We start from the raw sequence: 23004 nt of genomic DNA on the forward strand, positions 1-23004 counted from the left end.
AGAAGAGGCAGACAGACTGAAAGCACTGCTGAGGGGAGCAGCAGGCGAGACAGGAGAGGTCTGTAACGCCATGTGGGTTTCTCGCTGGCTGGCCGGGAATGGAACTGGTGCTGCAGAGGCTGCGTACAGCTTCACAGTGCTGTGCTCAACCTGCTGCTCCACCTTAGTCATCTGAGATATTCTTTCTTTTCTTGAACTCTTGCTAGTTTCATGCCCATGTGTCTTGATATATATGTCATTACATTTATTTAACATGGTGTTTCACTTCTATGGACTTGTACATCAGTTCCTTCACCAGTTGGGAAATTTACCTCCATTTCTTGACTAGTTCTCTGTTTCATTCTCTCTCTCTTTCCCTTCTCTAAAACCCATTATCCTTATGTTGCCTTTCCTCACAGAATTGGTTATTTCCTGAAGTGTGTCTTCATTTCTTTCTTTCTTCTTTGTGATAAATGATTCAGTTTTCATTTGGTTTATTCTGCCCTAATAGCTTTCTTCAGAAGTTTAAATCTTCTCTGTTGACTTTTTCATCCTATATCTCTATTATCTTATTATTTAAAGTTTCAATTTATATTTTCTGTTGATTAATTTTATTTTTCATGACATTTATTTATTAGCTTTTCTGTGTTTTCTTCCATCTTTTTGACTTTAATTATAGCAATTTTGAACTCTCTACCTGACGGGAAGATAGGATCTTCCATATCTTTGCAGTTACATTTTGGAGGATTGCTCTTTTCCTGTGATTTCATATTCCCTTGAGGCCTCAAATTGCCATGTGGTATACTATTTTGTGGTTATTTTTCTACTCTAGATTTACTATTTTTTTAAAGCATCTATAGATCCATAGTAGTAACTTAGAGATTTGAACTATTTCTCTCTTTTCATCAGGTAACATTGTAGAGTTATGTGATTTTAGATTGTTGGCCTTTCTAAACTTATGTAGGTTTATAGACCTGATCTTTGAGATTCTGTGTCAGAGGTTGTGGGTAGTGCCTGCACTCATCTAACCTCTGCTGTGCATGCTCTGGGGTGAGGGACATGCCGACTCATGTTTGTAGCACTGCTGATAGCCCACTGTCCAGTCCTGAGACTCTGACATGCACACACTTTCAGTGTGCTTTAGGAGTTCAGTCCAGTCCTGAGATGTGGGAGAGTGGTAGTACACTCCAACTCTGTGTCCTTGTTCTTTTCACTGGGGAGCTGGTTTTCTGGGAGAACTCAGTTTCTCTGCGTGTATTTCCCTTCAGTTGAAGATGTGTGCCTCTATATTGTTAGCTCTCCTTCCCTGGGACCACTGATCAAGTGTCTGATTGAGTGGCAGCATCATAATTTGTACTGAAACTTCTCATCCCTGACCACAGTCTCCAGGTGTCTCTCTTCATCTTCCTCTAGTTCAGTGAAGCATGAATCTTCTTTGATTCCCTTTTGGTGATGTCTACCTGGTAATGATGTCCAGTTTTGTTTCAAACCATGGTATTTTCTGGATGCACTGTTCCACTGGTTAACCTAGATGATCCTCTGGGTAATGAAGCAAGGAACCTCACCTGACACCATTCTTCCCCCAGACACTCTATTGAAATGCACATTCTTGGGTATATCCCAATCTAATGCATCAGATTTGGGGTAAGATACCAGCATTCTATTTTACAAGCCCTTTTGGTGATTGTAATACATGCCAAAGTGAGAACTACAGAGTTAGAATTCTCCATGGAAGCTTCTGCTATCAGCTACACCAGTGAATGAAGGAGTATCTTTGACATTATTTCTGGAGCAAGATGTGGTTGGAAGATATTTCCAAGTTTCAGAATTGTCACTGCTCAGTCCTTCAGCTCATCAGACTTCTCATTGAACACCTTGGGCTTCTCATTGAACACCTTGGGTAGTGATGGTATGTTTTCTGCTCCAGGTGTGTGTGTCTCAACCTTTCTAACTCCCATGTCTGTGTTCACAGAGAAGTTCCATGTGATTGGCCCCTCAGACCCCATTGTGGTAGAGCTGGGTGAGGATGCCACATTGTCCTGCTCCCTGGACCCAGTCATGAGTGCAGAGAACATGGAGTTGAGGTGGTTCCGCTCTGATTTCTCAAAGTCAGTGTTCACCTATCAAGACCGACAGGAGCAAAATGAGGAACTGATGGCCCAGTACATAGGGCGGACCTCGCTGGTGGGGAAATTCCTTAGTAAGGGTGTGGCTGCTGTGCGCATCCACAAAGTCCAGGCTTTTGATGATGGGCTCTACACCTGCTTCTTCAGAGATGGAGACTTCTATGAGCAAGTTGGATTGGAACTGCAGGTGGCAGGTTGGTAACATGGTTAAACATTACTGAGTCTTGGACTTTTGGAGCTGGAATAACCTAAGGACCATGTAATTCAGTCCTAAATTTCATTCACGAGGAAGAAGAACTTATTAATTCATTAAATTCAATTATACAGAGCACTTACTATATGTCTGTGTCTGTTCTAAGCAGGTAGATACAACAATGAACCTAATCAAGTTCTCCACTCTGTGAGTTTATATTTTCAAGTGGGAGATAGAACAATCATAATAAATAAAAAAGTTATAAATATTTTAAAGAGTAATAGATGATGAGAATAAGAAGCAAAATAGAACAGGGGAAATGGATCAATGATGTGGGCCTGGGGAGGTTGAAGTAATAAATGGGAGCTCAGGATGGTTCTATTTGAGCAAAGCCTCATCATTTTGCTTCTGAGCAAAAAAATCAAGGGAAATGGGGATTTAGCTAAGTAGATATCTGGGGGATTTGGTGTTCCTTCCCCCCCCCCCAGGATTATTGATCAATAATCACTATACATCTTTGTATAAGTCTAAGGTACATAGTAGCATGATTTGATTTTTACATATACAGTGAGATGATTGCCACAGTAGGCTAGCTAACATCCCCCTTCTAATTTTGATGCAATAAAAGAAAATTAAAGGAAGCAAGAGAAAAAACATTCTAATAATGAAAAAAAAAAAACTCTTAGGAATTACTCCTTTAACAGCTTTTCTTTATATCACACAGCAATGTTACCTATAGTCATCATGTTGCCAATTCCAGTGACTGTGATTTCTGTTCACACCCCAGTGTAAATATCCTGGGATGAGTGATGGAGACATTAAGCAAGGACAGTACTACAATAAAAAAATATCATCGGTACAGGGTAAAAAGGTGATGGAGGGGGTGTGATTAATGCTACCAAATGTAATCATAAAAAAACTCCATAGGAAGTAGACTTTTGAACTGGGACTTCATTTTTTTCAGACATGGTTCCATATACCTCCTCAGACTAGAAGAAGAAAAGGAAGGTGTGCACTCAGCATGATGATTGTGGATAACAGCAGTTAAATTCTAGGGTTTGGAAGGTTGGGCTTGAGGGCACAGGTGGTAAAAATTGTAGAGAAGCAGAAAGAAGAGGGAAGGGAAGCAAGGCAGATGGCACACAGAGAAGGCTTTTTGTGTCTTGTTATAGTGTTTGGATGTTGAGTTTTGAAGATTTTAAGCACAGTAGTGCTTAGAATGATGACTCTGGCACACTTGGGAGTGGAAAATGGAAGGTAGACAGTCTAGAGGTGTGGAGTACAGTTATAGAGTAGATATCAGAGAAGGGGGGGAGGGGAAGTGAGAAGGGAAACAGGGGAGGGAGGAGAGAGAGAGAGAGAGAGAGAGAGAGAGAGAGAGAGAGAGAGAGAGAGAGAGAGAGAGAGAGAGAGAGAGAGAGAGAATGGATGGGAACAACCCTTACAGAGGATGGGTGGCCTGTGGTGTTAGAGCTCAGGGAACAGTCATCTTTGGTGGGGAGATTCCCTCTCAATGAACCACAGGAGTGTGGGAGGAAGGTCAATTTGGATATAGAAGATTTTTAGGGTAACTAAAACAAACAAAACAAAATAGATTCCCGAAATCTAATCTCAAATATTTTAGACTATCTGGAGGAAGTCCACATAAGAATATGTGTTGATATAAACACATGACCTAGTTTTTCTTTTGCCCTTGAAAATCTGGTTGATATAGGCCTTGTTCCTCCTAAACTGACCTGGTTTTAAACTTGATTTATTTATCCTTATGATTTATATGTTTTCCTGAAAGAGATGTGAATTCCTTCTCCTCTTCTGTGTGCACTGTCTCTCTACCTGCAGGATTGGGAGAGGAGACCAGGCCTTTCCAGCCTCTCATGCTTCAACCCTCTGGTTTCTGTGTTGGGGTTCTATTAGCACCCCAGGGTAGCTCCTTCAGAACCCCAGGATGCACCTGGACAACCTCCCCTGGAGGTGTGCATAGGTGGGTCCTGCCCCAACTGGCTCTCATCTTCCCTTCTCAGGTGTGGGCTCTGCCCCCCAAGTTCACATCTCGAGGCCAGAGGAGGATGGGGTGCGCGTGGTGTGCACCACCTCAGGCTGGTTTCCAAAGCCCCAGGTACAGTGGAGAGACCCCCATGGGGAGCAGTTCCAGAAGTTCTCCAAGGTCCAGGTCCAGGACACTGAGGGGCTGTTCAGCGTGGAGGCCGCTCTGGTGGTGAGAGACAGCTCTGCGGGGAATGTGACCTGCTCCATCCTCAACCCAGTCCTGGGCCAGGAGAAGGCCATGGCCATTGTCATCCCAGGTCAGTGCTGCTCCCCCTCCCCACTCCCTGCAGGGTCAGAGGGAGGGGTTGGCATCCCCAGGTGTGCTGGGCTGGGCTGTCCTGGGCTGTGTCCTGTTGGGGTCTCTGTGGGGGTCTCTGTCTGCAGAGCCCTTCTTTCCCCGGGCCTCTCCCTGGAAGCCGGCTTTCCTGGTGATCCTGCCCTTGCTGCTACTCCTACTCCTGGGGACTGTCTGCTACACCCAGAGAGAACATTCCACACAGATGCGGGAGCTGCAGGAACAGAGGAATCTGTGCAGGGCTAAGGAGGAGGACCTATGGTTCAAGGAGAAGGCCTTGAAGGAGAAAGGTCAGTTAGGACTTGTGCCAATCTTGTGAGTGTGGCCAAGGGTGCTGAAATGGACAAGCTGAGCACAGATCAGAGCCCAGTGTCCACTCTGCAGGGAGATAAAGAGGGAGACTGAGGAGACCCAGAGAGGACAGTAGAGCTTGAAGGCTCAGATGGGTCTGAAGATGGAACTTCTAGGACACAGAGAGGGTTCTCTAAGCACACAGATTCACTTCTTAGGAACAAGAGTTTATGCTTATTTCTCTTCACTCTCTTTCAGATGAACTCCAGGCAATTCTAGGTAAGCTCTGCTCTCCCTCTTGAACAATATGTTTCCCCTTCATAGGAGATATTCTTGTTCTTAGCTCACTTGTTTTCTGTGTTGTCTTTCAGAGCAGAGGAAGGCAGCTTACCTGGCTGGTAAGTGATGCTCTAGGTGTCCTGGGTCTCCTGTACCCATAGGCCCAGGGGTCCCTCCCCTTGTCTGTCTAAGCATAGATGTGTGGACCTGGGTGGGAGGCAGGACTGCTCCATGGGCTCTACCAGATCTGCGTGGTGCCTCCTCCTAAGTCTGAAATTCTGATGGGTGGTGACCCATGGAGTCTCCTGCATCTTAGTCTCATTCCAGCCCTGAACCTGCCCACCATCAAGCTGGCTTTCTAGTCTTCGGTGCATCTCGTTCTTGGTCAACACCTGGAAGTAGAAGCCTGCTGCTCTGAAATTTCATAGATTAATGGGCACTTTAAATATAAGAGGGTATCTTCATTCTTCCCTCTCTCCTTATAACCCATGCAAGGAGAATCTGTTCTCTCTGTTCCTGATCAATAGTGATGGGAGAGGATGGGGTGACCCTGCATGGGAAGGGGTGGGGACTTTCCATCTCCCAGAGAGTGTTTATCTCTAGAAATACTTATCTGAGGAAGATCGGCTACTTCTACTCTTGGGTTGGTGTGATATACCTGTTGTGTTCTTATTTCATCTTCATATAAATTTCCTAGATGTATTTGCCAGAAAGAGTGAATATAATAATTTTAGACTAATATATACATTAAAACATATCTTACTATTTATTATTTTTGATCCTGTGTATCAAAAGTGAATAGCAAATGAAAGGGGAGTTTTTGAAGGCTGTGAGTTCCAGAGTGGCTCAGTGACTTGCCCAAAGCCGGAGAGCAGCAGCATGCAGGGCTGGGTTGGTCTGTCCTGCAGGCTCCTGCCCTGAACCAGGGATTTCCCACCACTCCCTGCTGTCTGCACAAGGCAAGAGGTCATGACTTCTCAGCCTCTCCCCCCTCCCCCCTATAGAACAAGGCGGGCACAGGGCCTTGGATCACATGAGCAGGTGTTTGTGCTGAGGTCTCACCTGTGTTTTCCCTTCCAGCCTGGAGGAAGGCCCAGCTGTACGCAGGTGAGTGGCCCTGAGGATCCTAGAACCCCCTTCCAGCCTCCCCTCTGCCCCTTATCTGTCAGGGACTCCCAACAGGAAGGGGCTGGGGTCCCTGGTCTCCTCTCACTCTGGAGCCTCCATTTGAGAACTGCAGCCCCCCCCCCCCACCCTTGTGAGCACAGACCTGCCTCCACCTGCCCTGTCCTCCCTGCAGGTCATGTGGGGTCAGGACACCCTCTGACCCCTTGTCACCTGGTCCTTCCTGTAGTGAGGACAGTGGGGTCAGTGTGAGGAGGCTGCAGCAGGGACAACTGTGTGGATCAGGAATTGCTAGTGTCTAGAATAGTCCAGAAATCCCTTTTCCTGCTTTGAAGTCAGTTCTTGCTTAGGGGTCCTTGGTTATACATATGTTTGGATCCAAAATTCCTGTTCTTATTTGGATCTAGTTTTGGTTTTCTGTGTCTTCTTTGTTCTCTGTTTCATCATCCTTTGATCCATGTTCAAGCTGGATTTTTCCCTCTAAGCAATTTTAGAGCATGTGTTCTGAGTATGCATTCATAGCTTCTGGGATGTTATAGACTCTTGGTTTGGGGCCTGTAAAAGACATGAAATTATATGAAAAATTTGTGTGTTATGTTGTTAGTAACAAAAATAAAAATGTCATATATGATTTTTCAGTAGCATCACCTTCCATTGTAGGAGAATTCTTTTTATCTTAAAGTCTTAAGATAAGATGGTTTACTTTTTTTAGGGTTTAGTATAGATTGGTAAAGGAGAAACTTAGAATGGTTACAATTGTTTCCCAGAGAATAGATATGAGATGGGAAGGAAGTAGGGAGGTGTTTTGGAGAAGTATCTTTTAGCGGTTTGGATGGACAGAGGAACTGAAGAGAGGGCAAAGATCCCAGTCACCATGTTTGAACATGGGCAGAGAAGAAGCTGTGCAAGGCTTGGGTATGAAATATAAGGGGTTTGATCCCTTTGATCCCTTTTTGAAGTATTTCTGAAGAAATGACAATTTTATAAACCATTTTTGAAGTAACTCTCTTATAGAGTTGCCACTGATATGAGACCCCCCTCTCCCCCCACCCCATTCCCCCGGAGCGGCGTCTGCACCCAGGGCTCCCAGGGAAGTTCAGTGATGCTGGTGAAGGGAGATCTGAGCCTGGTGAGCCTGAGTCACACGCTCTTTCCCTGCTTAGGGGTTTGTTTATGGTCCTGGACACAGACCCTGAGACAAAGGGGTGGTGGGGCAGGGGCTATCGGGGAGGTGCCTAGGGGCCAGGAGAGTGAGGACCCTCCTGAGAATCTCCCTGGTTCTCCTGGGGACTCATATCCACACAGTGAGGATCATAGAGTCATCTTTATCCCCACCCTGTGATTTTATTTTTTTTTTTTTTTATTTTTAAAGATTTATTTTTTATTTATTTATGCATACAAGAGCAGGAGTATAGGCCAGAGGTGCAGGGGGTGAGAGGATTCACCAGAGACAGATTAGGGAGCAGAACAGGCAGATCTACTGAAATACACTGCTGAGGGGAGCAGAGGGCGAGACAGGAGAGGTCTGCTGTGCCATGTGGGTAGCTCCCTGGCCAGGGAGATAACTCGTGCTGCAGTATAGCTAAATATCTGCACATAGCTTCATAGTGCTGAGACTTAGCCCCTTGAGCCACCAGGGAGGCCCCCACCTTCTGAATTTAAAGGCTGCAATGTAGCATCTTTATGACCCTACTTTCATCACCATACATAAAATTATCTTTGGCCACAGAATTGTAAATTCCATGGCTTTTAAAGTTTATGTGATTGATTCCACCTGGATGATCCACTATGATACTCCTGTTTCCAGGGTCCATATACTCCTGTTCCCAGGGTCCATTTTTCATGTATTTTAATAAATACTTTTTTTTGGTATGTTCCTCTTCTTATTCTCATTAACAAATGAGAATCAACATTTTCACTTTGAATGGTTCACAGATGGATGTATGGATTGTCTCATATTATTTTAGAATTCAACAACAATTTCTTTTTTTTAATATTTGTTCATTTATGCATACAAGAACTGGGGTGTAGGCCAGAAATGCAGAGGGAGTGTGTGTGAGAGGATTCAACAGAGACAGAGTGGGGAACAGAACAGGTGGGCTGACTGAAATACACTGCTGAGGGGAGCAGCAGGTGAGACAGGAGAGGTCTGCTGTACCATGTGGGTTGCTCCTTGGCTGGCCTGGATAGAACTGTGCTGCAGTGGCTGGCAATAGCTTGATAGCACTGTTTTTAACCCCTGTACCACCAGGGAGGCCCTCCATGATACTTTATCAAGAAAACCTAGTTTCTAGGATGGATGTGTGGCTGTGACCTTAAAAGCATAAATTGATGCTCATTCTGTTCATTTGGTATTCAGCCTCTCAATCCCCAGTTATTTAGCTTTATGACTTAACTTTCATGAAAGTTTGTAGCATGATGAGTGTGTGTATATATGAATCTAAAGGTTAAATGCATCATGTAAATATTTCCAAACATTTCCCCCTCTAAATTCGGTGTCACTGTCTTATAGAAAACTAGGCGTGGACCCTGATGTGTGAGTATCTAGAGTCCCTCACATGATGTGTGTCTCTTGCAGATTGGCGGAAGGAGCAGTTCCAGGCCTGTGAGTGACTCTTTTGTTTGTCTGGGGCTGCTCAGCTTCTGGCCTTTCCTTTGGTTCTCTGTGTGGACACAGACTCTGCACCTTCCGTGGGAGTGGGGTGGGTGCAGCTGTGACATCACACAGTTGGGCTGGGGGGAGGTGGGAGACTGGTCATGGGTGCTGAAGGGGCTCCCTAGTTGTTGGGGTCCAGGCTTGTCCCAAGGGTCCTGTGACATATCTGACCTCTAGTAAGTCTTGTGGCTCCTTCTCTTCCTGGGGAGACTGTGGGCTAGAGTCACAAGGCTCTCATATCCTTCTCCCATCATAGCTAAGTATCTGGGGTGAGGTGGTATGTGCCCTTGCTATGGGGCAGGGGGACCTTGCATAATGAGTTCTTCTTTCTGCAGGGTCTTTCACTCTGGATCCTGATTCTTCCCATTCAGAAGTTATGTTCTCTCATGACAAGAAGAGTATGACCTGTAATCATGTTGGTGTAGAAAAAGGATATTTTGTTTGGGGTCTTGAGGGCATCATATCAGGGCGTTGTTACTGGGAAGTAGAGGTCAAGAATGGAGACAGAAGTGATTGGGGTCTAGGGATATGGAGTGAAGATGAGGAAACAAGATACAATGCTCCATCCCCCTCAAATGGATACTGGGTTGTGGGACGATTCAGAGAAGTTTTTGAAGCCTTTACTGATCCTAGTACTCCAATAAATCTCAGAAAGTTTCCCCAAAGGGTGGGAGTTTTCCTGGACTATGCTCAAGGGGACGTCTCCTTCTATAACATGACCGATGGCTCCCACATTTTCTCCTTCCCTCCTGAGTCCTTCTCTGGGACCCTCCTTCCATTCTTCACATGTTATTTTGGAGACGTGTCCATGACCCTCTGCCCCCTGGAGGCTGGGCCCCAGAAGCCCTCTGTGCCCATGAACAATCCTCCTTCTCTGGAGGAGCCTGTGGGTCCCCCAGGGGGAGGGGATCCCCTCAGGCTCTGGTGTGGATGGGGCTCCCCCAGGGCCTGAAGACCCCCTCCTCTCCTGTACCCCTGAGACCGTGTCCCCATGAGGCCCCTCCCTGCCCAGCTCTGCCCTGGGCTCTTCTTGTGCTGCAGGTTCCCTGTGGACAAACCTGTGAGCGAGTCCTGGATGCTGGAGTCTCGTCCTCCTGCTCTGGGTGCAGATTCCTGGGCCGTGGCTATGAGAACAGTCAGGTCAGGTCTTGTGCTGAGACAGCGAAAGAGGAAATTGATTTACTTTGAACCAGTCTGTGGTAGGATGAATTGCATCATGGGGAATCACTTTTCATTTGGTAAAGAAAGTATTTCATGGTGTTTTCATGTTGTTTGGACATGAAAGGGGATGAACTGAATTGTTTTCCTAAATTAATTGGAATTTACTTTTCCAACTTGGAGAAGCTAGGGTCTGTAAGAAGTTCCCCAGGTCTTCTTAGAGGGTATCTGTATTATTGACCAGAAAAGTTAGCCATCTAAAATTTTAGTGAAAATGGACTTTTAGAGGAGCCTAATATTCTACATTGTTTCTTCCTCTCTCCTGCAATGGAAGAAATATACCTTTAAAAAAAAAAAAACTCAGTAAATTTCTAACACCTGTGACAAGCTTGTGCCGTGTTAATTTGAAGAATTCAGAAGAAGAATATGGTTCCACTTTTCTATCAACCCAAGTTGGAAAGAAGGGAACTGTTCCCTGCATTAAGATAAGAATAAAGGGCCTCCCGGGTGGCGCAGCGGTTGAGCGCTGGGTTGCGGAGCTGCCCGCAGCCTCGGCGGCACTTGTTCGATCCCCGGCTGCTCCCCAGCCACAAGAGGAGGGTCCCACATGACGCGCAGACCTCTCCTGCCGCCCGCTGCTCCCCTCAGCAGTGTACTTCGGTCCTTCTGCCTGCTTTGCTCCCTGCTCTGGCTCTGGTGAATTCTCTCACCCTCCCGCGCTTCTGACTGTACCCAGTGCTTGTCTAAATAAATAAAAATAAATCTTAAAAAAAAAAAAAAAACAAAGAAAGAGCTGCGCAGCGTGGCTGACGGCTGCGCGGCGCCTCGCCCGGAAAGGTCACTCCGGAGACGCGCTGGGCTTGGGGCGTGTGGGGTCGGCGGCACGATGTGGCGCGTCTGTGCGCGACGGGCCTGAAATGTACCCCCCGGGGCTGGGTTCGGGGTTGGGGGACGGCCTTAAGGGAGAGACCCAGGGTCCCGGGCGCGACCCCGCGCACCGGCCCGGCTACGGCTCGCGGCCACAGCGCGACCGCGTGGTATGGCGGGGTCCGGGCGCTCAGAGGCTACAGCCTCAGCCGCGGGACCGCGCCGCGGAGTCGCCTTCTGCTGAAGCTGTTCGGAGGGCCAGGCTGCCGCTGCTACAGTCTCCGCCTGCATCAGAAGGTTCCATTGCCTTCTCTTTCCCCCACAATGCAGGCAGGCACTATAGCCCGGTGGGGAAAAAAGGAAGGCGAAAAAATCAATGAGGGTGAACTGATTGCTGAGGTTGAACCGGATAAAGCCACCGTTGGATTTGAAAGCCTGGAGGAGTGTTACATGGCAAAGATACTTGTTGCTGAAGGTACCAGAGATGTGCCAATAGGGTCCGTCATCTGTATTACAGTTGAAAAGCCTGAGGATGTTGAGGCCTTTAAAATTTATACATTGGATTCCTCGGCAGCACCCACCCCACAGGCAGCCCCAGCACCAACCCCTGCTGTTGCTGCTTGGCCACCTATACCTTCTGCTCAGGCTCCTGGTAGCTCATATCCCACTCACATGCAGGTGGTTCTTCCTGCCCTCTCTCCTACAATGACCATGGGCACAGTTCAGAGATGGGAAAAAAAAAGTGGGTGAGAAGCTAAATGAAGGAGACTTATTGGCAAAGATAGAGACTGATAAGGCCACTATAGGTTTTAAAGTGCAAGAAGAAGGTTATCTGGCAAAAATCCTGATTCCAGAAGGACAAGAGATGTCCCTCTAGGAACCCCACTTTATATCATTGTAGAAAAAGAGTCAGATATACCAGCCTTTGCTGACTATAGGCCAACTGAAGTAACTGATTTAAAACCACAAGTACCTCCTCCACCCCCAACCCTGGTGGCCTCTGTTCCTCCAACTCCCCAACCTGTAGCCCCTACACCTTCAGCCACTCACCCAGCTATGCCTGCTGGACCAAAGGGGAGGTTGTTTGTTAGCGCTCTTGCAAAGAAATTGGCAGCCGAGAAAGGGATTGACCTTACACAAGTAAAAGGGACGGGACCAGAAGGCAGAATCATCAAGAAAGACATTGACTCTTTTGTGCCTACTAAAGCTGCTCCTGCTCCAGCAGCTGCTGTGCCTCCTCCGGCTCCAGGAGTGGCACCAGTTCCTACAGGTGTCTTCACAGATATCCCTATCAGCAACATTCGTCAAGTTATTGCCCAGCAGTTAATGCAATCTAAGCAGACCATACCTCATTATTACCTTTCTGTTGATGTAAATATGGGAGAAGTTTTGTTGGTACGGAAAGAACTTAATAAGATGTTAGAAGGGAGGGCCTCCCAGGTGGCGCAGCGGTTGAGCTCTGGGTTGCGAAGCTGCCCGCAGCCTCTGCAGCGCCGGTTCGTTCCCCGGCTGCTCCCCGGCCACCGGAGGAGGGTCCCACATGGCGCGTAGACCTCTCCTGCCGCCCGCTGCTCCCCTCAGCAGTGTACTTTGGTCCTTCTGCCTGCTCTGCTCCCCGCTCTGCTCCCCGCTCTGGTGAATTCTGTCACCCTCCCGCGCTTCTGACTGTACCCAGTGCATGTATAAATAAAAAACAAACAAACAAATAAATAAAAATACATGCCTCTTAAAAAAAAAAAAGATGTTAGAAGGGAAAAGCAAAATTTCTGTCAATGACTTCATCATAAAAGCATCAGCTTTAGCGTGTTTAAAAGTTCCTGAAGCAAATTCTTCTTGGTTGGACACAGTAATCAGACGAAATCATGTTGTTGATATCAGTGTTGCGGTTAGTACTGTGGAACCAAGCTTAGCCGAGGTTTCGCCATTTTGTATATCCTCCACCTTGCTATGTTAGTCCTTGTCCAGCCGCATTCCGGAGATAGTTTCAGCAGTCACAACCCTCACTCTACTTGGTGACGAAAAAGCAGACCACCCTAGCCGCCAATGAGGGCAGTCCTGTCCATAAATGGGACAGCATCTCTAACCGTCCAATCAGTTTGAAACTAACCGCGCTCGCCAAAATGCCTTTGTAGTAGCCAATGAGTAATTGCCAGCTTCTTTCAAAGTTCGCGCCACTCGCGACCCTGTAAGATACCCCTGCTCCCTCTGTTCGGGGCTCTCGACTTCTGCCATTGTAGGGCTCTCGACTTCTGCCATTGTATCGGTGCGTGTCGAGGGCCTGGTCTCGAGTCCATAATAAACTCCCTTTTGCATTTGCATCAGCTGTCTTTGGGTTCTTGGAGGCTATGCTCGCCGAGTCTGCTGATCTTGGGCACAACATTTGGGGGCTCGTCCGGGATCGGCTAGCACAGACCCCAACCACCAAACAGCTGAAGGGAGCCATTAAAGCGCGCAGGTGAGTGGTGAGGTTTTAATCTGCAGACCTGTAGTATTGAGTACCTGTATTTGTATTTTTTGTGCTCAGTACCTGTAAAATTGTTTGCAAACCTGTAAAAGTACTGAGTACCTGTATTTGTATTTTTTGTGCTCAGTACCTGTGGAATTGTTTGCAAACCTGTAATTTTGGTAGCCAGACGCTTAAGTGGACGCGCTGGTAGGCGTCTTGGCATGGACCAGGGGAGACGTCCCCGGACCACCTGAATGGCTATCCCCTGTGGGGCAGCACTGGGGTAGCATTTGTATGGGGCCCGTTTGAAAAATTTGTTTTTTGGTTCGTTTAGTGTGTTTGTTATTCTTAAAACTTTGGTGTTTGTCTCTACCCAGGGACCTCTAATTGGTTATCCATACCCCTTGTGGGGCAGCACTGGGGCAGGTTCCCCTTTTGGGGAGAGTTCAAAAAAAAAACAAAACTAATTTTGTTTTATTCCTGGTGTTTGTTGTCTTTGTTGCGTTTGTGTGTTCGTAACCATGGGTCAGGCAATGCCTACTCCACTGTCTTTGGACACAGTCAAGGCAAAAAGTAAAATACTGGGGACTAAAAAGTCACCACAGCTGGCTGGTAAGAAACGCTGCCTCTGATCTCAACAAGCAGCTGCTTGGACATTTTCTCCAGTGTTGAGATCACTGGTGTATCTCTGCTGCCTTCCAGCTGTGGGAAAATTAGTGTGTCCCTTTGTCCACCTTAAAAAAAAAAAACCAAAAAACAAAAAAACTGGAGTTTACTAAATTGTAGTTTCTCAGTGTTTTTGCAAATATTGATAAAAATAACTGTTTCTTAAAATTAGTGCACGTGGCAAAAAAAAAAATTTCAAATGAAAATTGAGAGATCTCTCTGTTCTTGCTTTTTGCCTCTGGAGAATTAATTGTAAATGGCGCCTATAAAAAAAATCCTAAATTTTGAAATTGCGATCTAAAATTGTAGTAAACAAAAGCTAATTCAAAATTTAATGGTTTAGAGCATACATGCCTTAAGGTTTAAGTGTTAAAAAAAAAATTGGTGCTTTGCTTTGTTTAAATATGTTTACTTGTGCTGTACGAAAAAAATAATAATTAACCTGGCCTATGCTAACAAACAAACTTACTTCTAGGCTTTTATCTAAACTTCTCTTGATAAGATCTTGTTCCAGGAAGACTGATCTTTTCCCCTTGGAAAAAAAAAATATATATTCTCCCAGTAAAGGACTAGACTTCTTTGCAAAATTCAAGGTAACATCTAAAGCCATATGGACAAGTTACTAAAAAAATGTATATAGTATTAGGTGTCTATTTTTTTTTTCCTTTTCTTTCTTGCTTTTGTCAATCTATCTGTAACAGGGTGGTCCCCAGGAAAGGGGGAAATTCCAGGTTCCCTGCCCCACCCAAGAGAGGGAGGAAGAAGAAAGCAGGATTAAAAAAAAAAAAAACTCCAGAAGGAGACCTGGAGGAGGCCCATGGAGCCTAGAGACACATGAAGAAACTGCGCTTGTCTTTTGGTTGTGGACTGGGTAACACAGATGTGGGTGAGAACCGTGGGGAGGAGACAATGGCAACTTTTATCTTGATTTTAATTTTGCTCTTTTCCTTCCGAGCTTGTCTGGTTGTTTCTAACCCTTTCCTGTGGGTCCTCACTGGAAGAGGCCTTAAACTTGTGGCAGGCTTTGGGGCCTGGCGTGGGCCAATCCCATTTGGACGGAGTTTTATCCACGAGGGGACAGAGTTTTACCCACTTTGGGTGCTTAATTTAGAAACTAGATTCTTTGCCTTTCCTGTATTGTCTCCTAATTGTATTAAAGTTCCTTCCCATTAAAGTCTTGTATGTTTTGTGTTGATGCAGCTGATGGCAGAACCTATTTAGAACAGGCAGGTTTGTGGGTCTGGGCTGCCCCTCTCCCTGCCCTGTAACATATCTAGTGCTTGCCTAAGGAAAAAGACTTGGTATATAAAATTGTTACAGTGGCAACTCTGAAGTTGACTTAAAATTCCAGTTCTAAGGAAAAACTAAAACTAAACTAAACTTTTGCTAACTTTAGTAATAAAAATTTGCTAACCATTTACTGAACTTTCAGGTTTACATTTTGTTCCTTATTGTAAGGAGACTAAAGTTTAATGTCATCTCAACTAAAAAAAATAATTAAAAAATGTGTCTAAGTTGTGCATTCTAAAGAGATGATAAACAGCTATTATGGTGTCTTACATGCAGAGATTAGAAACTAGGATGTAATAATTCTAAATACAAGTAAAGTGAAGGTAGTGCCTTATACTGTTGTGCGTGTTTTAACTTCTTTTTCCAGGAGTCCTATATCTCTGTATTTTGGCCTTGAAGAGGCCAAATGTATAATTGTTATAATTGTATAATGTTATAATTGTTTTTAATAGTCTGGACTCTGGTTAAAAATTAGTATAAAAATTTTAGCTTCTTAAGTAAATCTAAAAATTTCAGTTTTGTATTTTATGAAATCCCTTGCCTTTTTGGTAATGCATTGCTGAATTTTGGCAATTGCCTATTCATTGCTTGGTTGAAAAAAAACAACTATTTTATCCCATGTGCCCCTGGCAAAGAGGTGTTATATGCAAAAGTGTTTATGTGGAAAATAGTAGCATTTTAGACACAGGACAGGTAAACAAGGTAAAGTAAAATAATTTATATCAAACACCTGTTTTATAGTTAATGACAGGAATGGTGAAAAACTAGTTAGCTTCTTCACAAGAGAGGCAGCATGATAACTTTTGTGTTTTCTGTATTTTTCTCTCCAGTATTATATGTAGACACTATGTGAGAAAAATTTTATAATGTTTAATTATTCAAAATTGGGAGAATATTATTCACTGTTTTGGTGTCACTGAATATCCAAGTGGTCTCTAGTCTCTATTTTATAGAGATTGTATAAAACGTATAAAAATGCATAATTAAAATATGTATCTTTTAGCCATCCTTGTTCTGACATCAGGTGCAGGCTCTGGAGACTAAATCAAGGGCCTAAAATCCTTTTAACACTTTTATTGGACATAGCCTTCAAGGCCTACAGTAATATGGAGGGGACTTGCTGAAAAAAAAAAAAAAAAAAGAAAGAAAGGGAGAGAGGCAAGAAAAGGGCCCAGTAGATGGCAGCTGCCATCACAGTACTCTGCCACCTCAGACTCACCCAAGGCCCCTTGTGCCCTAGGGCATTCGGGACCTCAACCTGTCAATGGGCTGCCAGCTTGCTTCCACTGCCAGCAACCAGGACACCTCAGCTGCAAAAAGCTGTCCCCAGGGCCATGCCTTCAGTGCCATCATACAAGGCTCTGAAAAAGGGGACTGTCCCACTCTCCAGAGAGGGAGGGGGCCAGCCCAAACCACGGGCGAGGATGGGAGGACAGGCTTGACGGTCAGCTGCCTCTGATGAAGAATCCAGTGCAGGAGAAGATCTTCTCTGAAGAAGCCCAGAGGTGAGACAAGCTCCCCTGTTTACTGTTTATATGGATAAGCCTCGGGTGACCCTAGAAGTGGCAGACAAAAAGATCATCTTTTTGGTAAATAAGGGGCCACTTGCTCTGCCTTACTTCAATTCTTTGGATTGACCTACTGGTCGATTGTCCCCCTCACTAGTACAGATGGCCAGCCTGAGCCAAGACACTTTACAGCACTGCTACCTTGCTTGCTACGAGGCTACTTGTTTGTACATTCTCAGTGGTTAAATAAAATAAAAAATAGCTTTGTGTTTCTTTGTCATTGACAAAGTTGCGCCAGAAATGTTTATGAAAGTATTTCTTTAAGACCATTTTATAAAACATAAAAATATAATTGTGAAGAATTTTTGTTTGTATGATCGTGGTTGGCCAGGTCTCGTTGTGCCTTGATGTTGAGCATCGGTTCAAAGGAACTGTTCATTGCAGATTTTGATTGGTACCGGTGAGTCTGTGATTTTGCAACTTGTCTGTTCACATTTGAAAAAATTATCATGTAAAATTTCCATTTTTCTGTAAAAATAGATGCAATAATAATCAAAGTTTTGATGTCCTGAGTCTTCATCTTGGAGAATTACCTTATTCTGTTTAAACTTAACGTTTTATGTACTAACATTTAGAGGGCCTCATTTTGATAACTGCAGTAACATTAAGTATGTATAAAACCCTAAAGCCCTAGACCTGTTAATGGCTAAAGTTAAAAAAAAAAAAATTGTGACCTCCTTACTCTTGAACTGAAATCTTTTGTTTTTGTTTTTCTCTTGCTTGGGACTTACATCCTCAATGCCTTCATCGAGGTCATTTTTCGCCTGGAGACCATCGAACTATGAAGCCTCCACTGTCCTTTCGAGGTCCCTTAGATCATCGCCCTGCGGTGGAGCCCTGACTGTTTCCCCTCATCGCCCACTTTCAGCAGGAAGCAGTTACTGATCAGAACGACACCCCTTTTCCTAACTGCAGTTAGGGGCTCCATTCGCAGAAGGGGAGGAATAAGACATAGGGCAAGTTAGGGTAATTAGGCAGTTTTAGGGACAGTGCTGGAGGGGACCTCTGAAGAGTTTAGGAAGGCTTCAGAGATAACAACTAAAGGAATGTGTTAACGTTGGCCTTGGTTTCCTTCAAGTAATAACAGAGAGTGTTTTAATTGGAGCAGCAGACTCACCTATGCAAGGAGGAAATAAAAAGGGGTTAGTATTAAGACTGGTGGGCAGCAACCTGTTTTATTCAATAGCTGATGTTTAGTGACCAAATGAATAACTCTGTGACTGGCTAACTGGAGAGAGATCCCTTGTTTGAGCAGAGTAATTCTCATTTGTTACTGAAGATAATACCTCTTGCTGACTAGATAAATGGTTTAGAGTCTGATTTTCAGAGGTCGTGGTCTGAGATGACCCAGAAAAAGTCAGTGTTTTGTATAAGAATGGCAATTTTAAATTTTCCTATACCTATAAACCTGTGAACACATTATGTGGCTGAACTTGACCATAATTCTTAGACTCACTAACGGATAAAAGGCTTGGTAGCTGTTGTTTCCTTAGCTGACTAGCCGTTTTTCAGAAAAAAAAAAAAAAAAAAATGGGGGAATGTGGAACCAAGCTTAGCCGAGGTTTCACCATTTTGTATATCCTCCACCTTGCTATGTTAGTCCTTGTCCAGCCGCATTCCGGAGATAGTTTCAGTAGTCACAACCCTCACTCTACTTGGTGACGAAAAAGCAGACCACCCTAGCCTCCAATGAGGGCAGTCCTATCCATAAATGGGACAGCATCACTAACCATCCAATCAGTTTGAAACTAACCGCACACGCCAAAATGCCTTTGTAGTAGCCAATGAGTAATTGCCAGCTTCTTTCAAAGTTCGCGCCACTCGCAACCCTGTAAGATAACCCTGCTTCCTCCGTTCGGGGCTCTCGACCTCTGCCGTTGTATCGGTGCATGTCGAGGGCCCGGTCTCGAGCCCGTAATAAACTCCCTTTTGCATTTGCATCAGCTGTCTTTGGATTCTTGGAGGCTATGCTCGCCGAGTCTGCTGATCTTGGGCACAACAAGTACTGCTGCAGGACTCATCAGACCTGTTGTATTTAATGCACATATAAAAGGACTGGAAACCATTGCTAATGATGTTGTTTCTTTGGCAACCAAAGCAAGAGAGAGTAAACTACAGCCACATGAGTTCCAGGGTGGCACTTTTACAATATCCAACTTAGGAATGCTTGGAATTAAGAACTTCTCTGCTATTATTAACCCACCTCAGGCATGTATTTTGGCAATTGGTGCTTCAAAGGATAGGCTGGTTCCCGCAGATAATGAAAAAGGATTTGATGTGGCTAGCATGATGTGTGTTACACTCAGTTGTGATCATCGGGTTGTGAATGGAGCTGTTGGAGCACAGTGGCTTGCTGAGTTTAGAAAGTACCTTGAAAAACCTGTCACCATGTTGTTAAAATTAATCTAAGAATTTCTAGACACTCCGAAGTCATATTGGTTCATTCTTATCAAGATATTTATATATTAGTAAGCAGTTTTGTTTTTTTTTTAAAGTTAACCAGTTATTTTTTAGTCTGTTCAGATAAGTTATTTGTAATGGGCATTACTGAATTTTTTCAATGCCAGTTACACTCAAATATTGTGCACATTTAATAAATGCCAGATTTTAAGCTGTGTACTCCTAGTCAAGGTACATGTGACCTAGCCCTTTGGTGATAAGTTCTTCCATTGGGAAATGTAGAGCTAGAATTGTGATTCCATGTTGAGATATGTACATAAAAGTGACATTTGAGGTTTTGAAATTTAATTGCCTCAAATGTTTTTGCTTAGCTGTGAGGGAAGAAGAAAAATTCAGGATAATCAGTTCTCTTGGAGAAGGGTTTGAATTGAAGTATAGTTTTGGAATTTAACCCTAATTAAAACTTTTCTGTTACATGATCTTGGTCCATCATGGATAAGAAGGGTAGAAAACGTCAAGGAAAATAAGTAAAATTTTAAAAGTCAACATTTTCATAGACCTCTTCAATCCACTGTCCTTTATTTTTCTATGAATCCCTAAATGTTTGTTTTACCCCCTTGAGATAAAGATACAAATATGAATCAGCTACTTGGTATAAATGAAAAAAAAAATAAGAATAAAGAAAGAGACTTTTAGACTTAGGGTGACTTGGGGAGCTGGGACCTGAGCTTCAGGTGCCCCTGTGCTGACTCGGTCCTTCACATGTTGTGGCAAAGAGTAACGGGAACCACAGCTGCCAGAGGAAGCAGGATCCTGAGCACTAGATCCGCAGGGAGGAAGGTGTGATCCTCCCCCAGGGGACCCTGAGGTGGTTCTGGTGAGAGAAGACAGAGAAGGGGCGTGGGGGTCAGACATCAGTTATTTGTGCAACCCACAACAAAAAAGGATTGTAATAGTTTTTACATTTTCTTGTTATATGTATTAATTTGTATTTATTATGCATTTTTTCCTCTTTCACAGTTATTCTTTTATAAATGGTGCTGAGGTTTATATTTATAATATAGTTTGGGGGTAACAGAGTAGGGTAATAGAATTGAATTTGAGACATAAATAACATAGCGTGTTAGATATAAAGATTGTGGCTGTCTCTTTCCTTATTTTGTGGAAAGGCGAGCATTCCTTAACTTTATAGAAACTTTCTCTTGATAGCCAAAAACATATACTTGTGTTGGATGGTAGGTCAAGCATCTGTGAATTATGTATAAAGTGCTGAGTAGTCGGTCACCCATTCATTGCTTCCTGGCCCACATCCCCCACATGCCCTCCTGTGTGACCTGGAGCTGGACCCCAGGAGCGTGTCCCTTGGCCCCCTGCACAGTGTCAGGATGAGGCCTCGAGGGGACACTCCAGTCACAGCCGAGGACACGCTTCTCTCCTGGTCATGCTGCTTTTCTTCTGGGTCCTGCGATGGGATGATTTGGCCACATTTTTTCCCAGCTATTGTTTCTTCATCATCTATTATCCTTTAAATTTTACTTTCCATTCTTAAGAAAAAACTATTAAAAATTTATAAATAGGTAAAAATTCTGGATTCATGATTTTTCAGTCTCATCTGGGTCACATGAAGATTATGTATTTGTTGCAGAAATGAATTCTAGCCTTTTACCCAGGTAAGGGAAGAACAGGTGGTACTTCAGGAATGGTGAGGTCAGGAGAAGATTTATTACTCATGCATGAGGTCCCAGACCTGGGTAGTCCTGTAAGGTCTGAGAACCTCTCTAGGAACAAAGGGTTTCTTTTATACACCACCATCTTATATTGATAACATCGGTTAGCAATCACAACTATTTGCTGCAAAATTCCTAGACAAAGGGGGAAAGATGCAGACATTTTAGGATGGTCTTTGTGAGATAAATCACCTTGGATGGCTGTCAGACCTTGTTAAAATGTAATCTCGTTTAGATAAGGCAAAACTTAGATGGAATGCTCTCTAAGGAAAGATTTAGTAAGCAAACTTGTTATTTACATTTGCATTGGATTATTTACTGCACCAGGCCTATGACCCTTTAGGAGGAAACAGAAAAGATTTATTTGCTTAGCAGTTCCCTTTCACAATTAGATGCAAATTTATATAATTATCTAGGGAATTATAGTGTTTCATGTGGATTTTTATCATGAATTAAGGATGCATTATTAGCAAAGTTACATGTGTTTGTTTACTTGAAAAATAATTCCAAAGTCAAAAATTGTGCTGCTCTATAAACATTAATTTCTATTGTTCTTGATCAGCATATCTTGATCAGCGTATTTATTTGTTTTTTAATATTTTATTTTATATATTTTTACATCTTTTTCATTTTTACACAATGTATGTATTTTCATCTTGGTTATAGTTCTCATACAATTCCCACCCCCCTTGTTTTGATCCTACTCCCTTCTCCACCCCTGTAGTGTGTATCTGGTTTATAGTTGCTTGTTGATTTTGATTTTTACTTTATTATAATTAGTCTTTTTCTGGTCCCTTATTTAGGTTTTCTAAATTCGTGCTATGAGTGAGGCCATCCGGTATTTTCCTTTTTCTTTCTGGCTTATATTGCTAAGCATGATCCCTTCCAGCTCCATCCATGTTGCTGCAAATGGCATGAGTTTATCTTTTTTAGTAATATTCCATTGTGCATATGTACCACATCTTCTTCATCCAGTCATCTGTTTTGGGCATTTGGGTTGTTTCCATAACTTAGCTATTGTAAATAGTGCTGTTATAAACATAGGGGTGCAGGTGCTCTTTGGAATTAATGTTTCTGTGTCCTTTGGATAAATACCTAGGAGTGGAATTGCTGAATCATAAGGAAGCTCCATCTTTATCAGGTTAACAAATCGCCACACAGCTTTCCAAAGTGGTTGGACCAGTTTGCACTCCCACCAGCAGTGCAGAACAGTTCCTTTTTCTCTGCATCCTTGCTAACATTTGTTGTTGCTAGTTTTTTTTTAATATGTGCCATTCTCACTGGTGTGAGATTTGATTTGTAGTTTTGATTTGCATTTCCCTGATTTCAAGTGATGCTGAATATTTTTTTCATATGCCTGCTGGCCATACACATTTCCTCTTTGGAGAAGTCGCTTTACAGCTATTCTACCTATTTTTTTTTTTTTTTTTACTATTACAAAAGTTTATTTAACAAAAAGTTCAGTAAGAAAATGTACACAACCCAATTTTTATATCATAGTAAAAAGATGCTGTGGGAAGCAGACATGGGGAAGCAACTGATTTCTCTGGTGAACACAGCCACTGCTTATACTCATTCCAAGGCTTCTAACATGATGATACTATTTCCTCGTATTACCACCATTCCAATATTGTTCTGTTGTCCACTAGTTGCCATCTCCACACACTCATCTATCACAAGATTCCTAAAGGGATCAAATCCCCGTAGTATTCCTTGGACATGTCTGCCACCATTTAATTTCAATGATAACTTTTTGTCCATAAATTTTTTCAACTCGGAAGGGTACGCTTTGCTCATGGTGTCTACTCCCCGGGCTCAGAGCTGCCACCACACTATTCTACCTATTTTTGACTGGATTATTTGCTTTGTTTTTGTTGAGACTCTTCAGTGCT

At 43.7% G+C, this 23004-nt stretch overlaps 4 protein-coding genes across 4 annotated transcripts; 3 read left to right on the forward strand and 1 right to left on the reverse strand.

Annotated features, from left to right (window-relative positions):
* Positions 1-1935: 1935 nt before the first annotated feature.
* On the forward strand, positions 1936-4630 carry LOC129146283 (butyrophilin-like protein 1; the record flags this gene model as incomplete). The annotated part of the gene is made up of 2 exons (XM_054698136.1): positions 1936-2299; positions 4320-4630. Coding segments are annotated over exons 1-2 (675 nt in total), but the record flags the coding sequence as incomplete, so codon positions are not given.
* A 28-nt stretch (positions 4631-4658) lies between these two features.
* LOC119251375 (butyrophilin subfamily 3 member A3-like) lies at positions 4659-10272 on the forward strand. Its single transcript, XM_037518687.2, has 6 exons — positions 4659-4929; positions 5189-5209; positions 5302-5328; positions 6290-6316; positions 8913-8939; positions 9326-10272. Exons 1-6 carry the CDS (start codon positions 4845-4847, stop codon positions 9940-9942), a joined length of 804 nt encoding a protein of 267 aa, XP_037374584.2. The 5' UTR covers positions 4659-4844; the 3' UTR covers positions 9943-10272.
* A 762-nt stretch (positions 10273-11034) lies between these two features.
* On the forward strand, positions 11035-19455 carry LOC119253258 (dihydrolipoyllysine-residue acetyltransferase component of pyruvate dehydrogenase complex, mitochondrial-like). Its single transcript, XM_054698702.1, is given in 7 exon segments — positions 11035-11089; positions 11092-11750; positions 11752-11872; positions 11875-12455; positions 12757-12909; positions 16916-16922; positions 19000-19455. Coding segments are annotated over 7 exon segments (1971 nt in total). The 3' UTR covers positions 19395-19455.
* A 3185-nt stretch (positions 19456-22640) lies between these two features.
* On the reverse strand, positions 22641-22909 carry LOC119253259 (small nuclear ribonucleoprotein G-like). The gene has a single exon (XM_037520854.2). It carries the CDS (start codon positions 22907-22909, stop codon positions 22685-22687), a length of 225 nt encoding a protein of 74 aa, XP_037376751.1. The 3' UTR covers positions 22641-22684.
* Positions 22910-23004: the final 95 nt, after the last annotated feature.

The sequence above is a fragment of the Talpa occidentalis genome, unplaced genomic scaffold (assembly GCF_014898055.3).
Source record: "Talpa occidentalis isolate TD23 unplaced genomic scaffold, MPIMG_talOcc4v2.1 talOcc4.2, whole genome shotgun sequence".
Classification (NCBI taxonomy): Eukaryota; Metazoa; Chordata; class Mammalia; order Eulipotyphla; family Talpidae; genus Talpa; species Talpa occidentalis.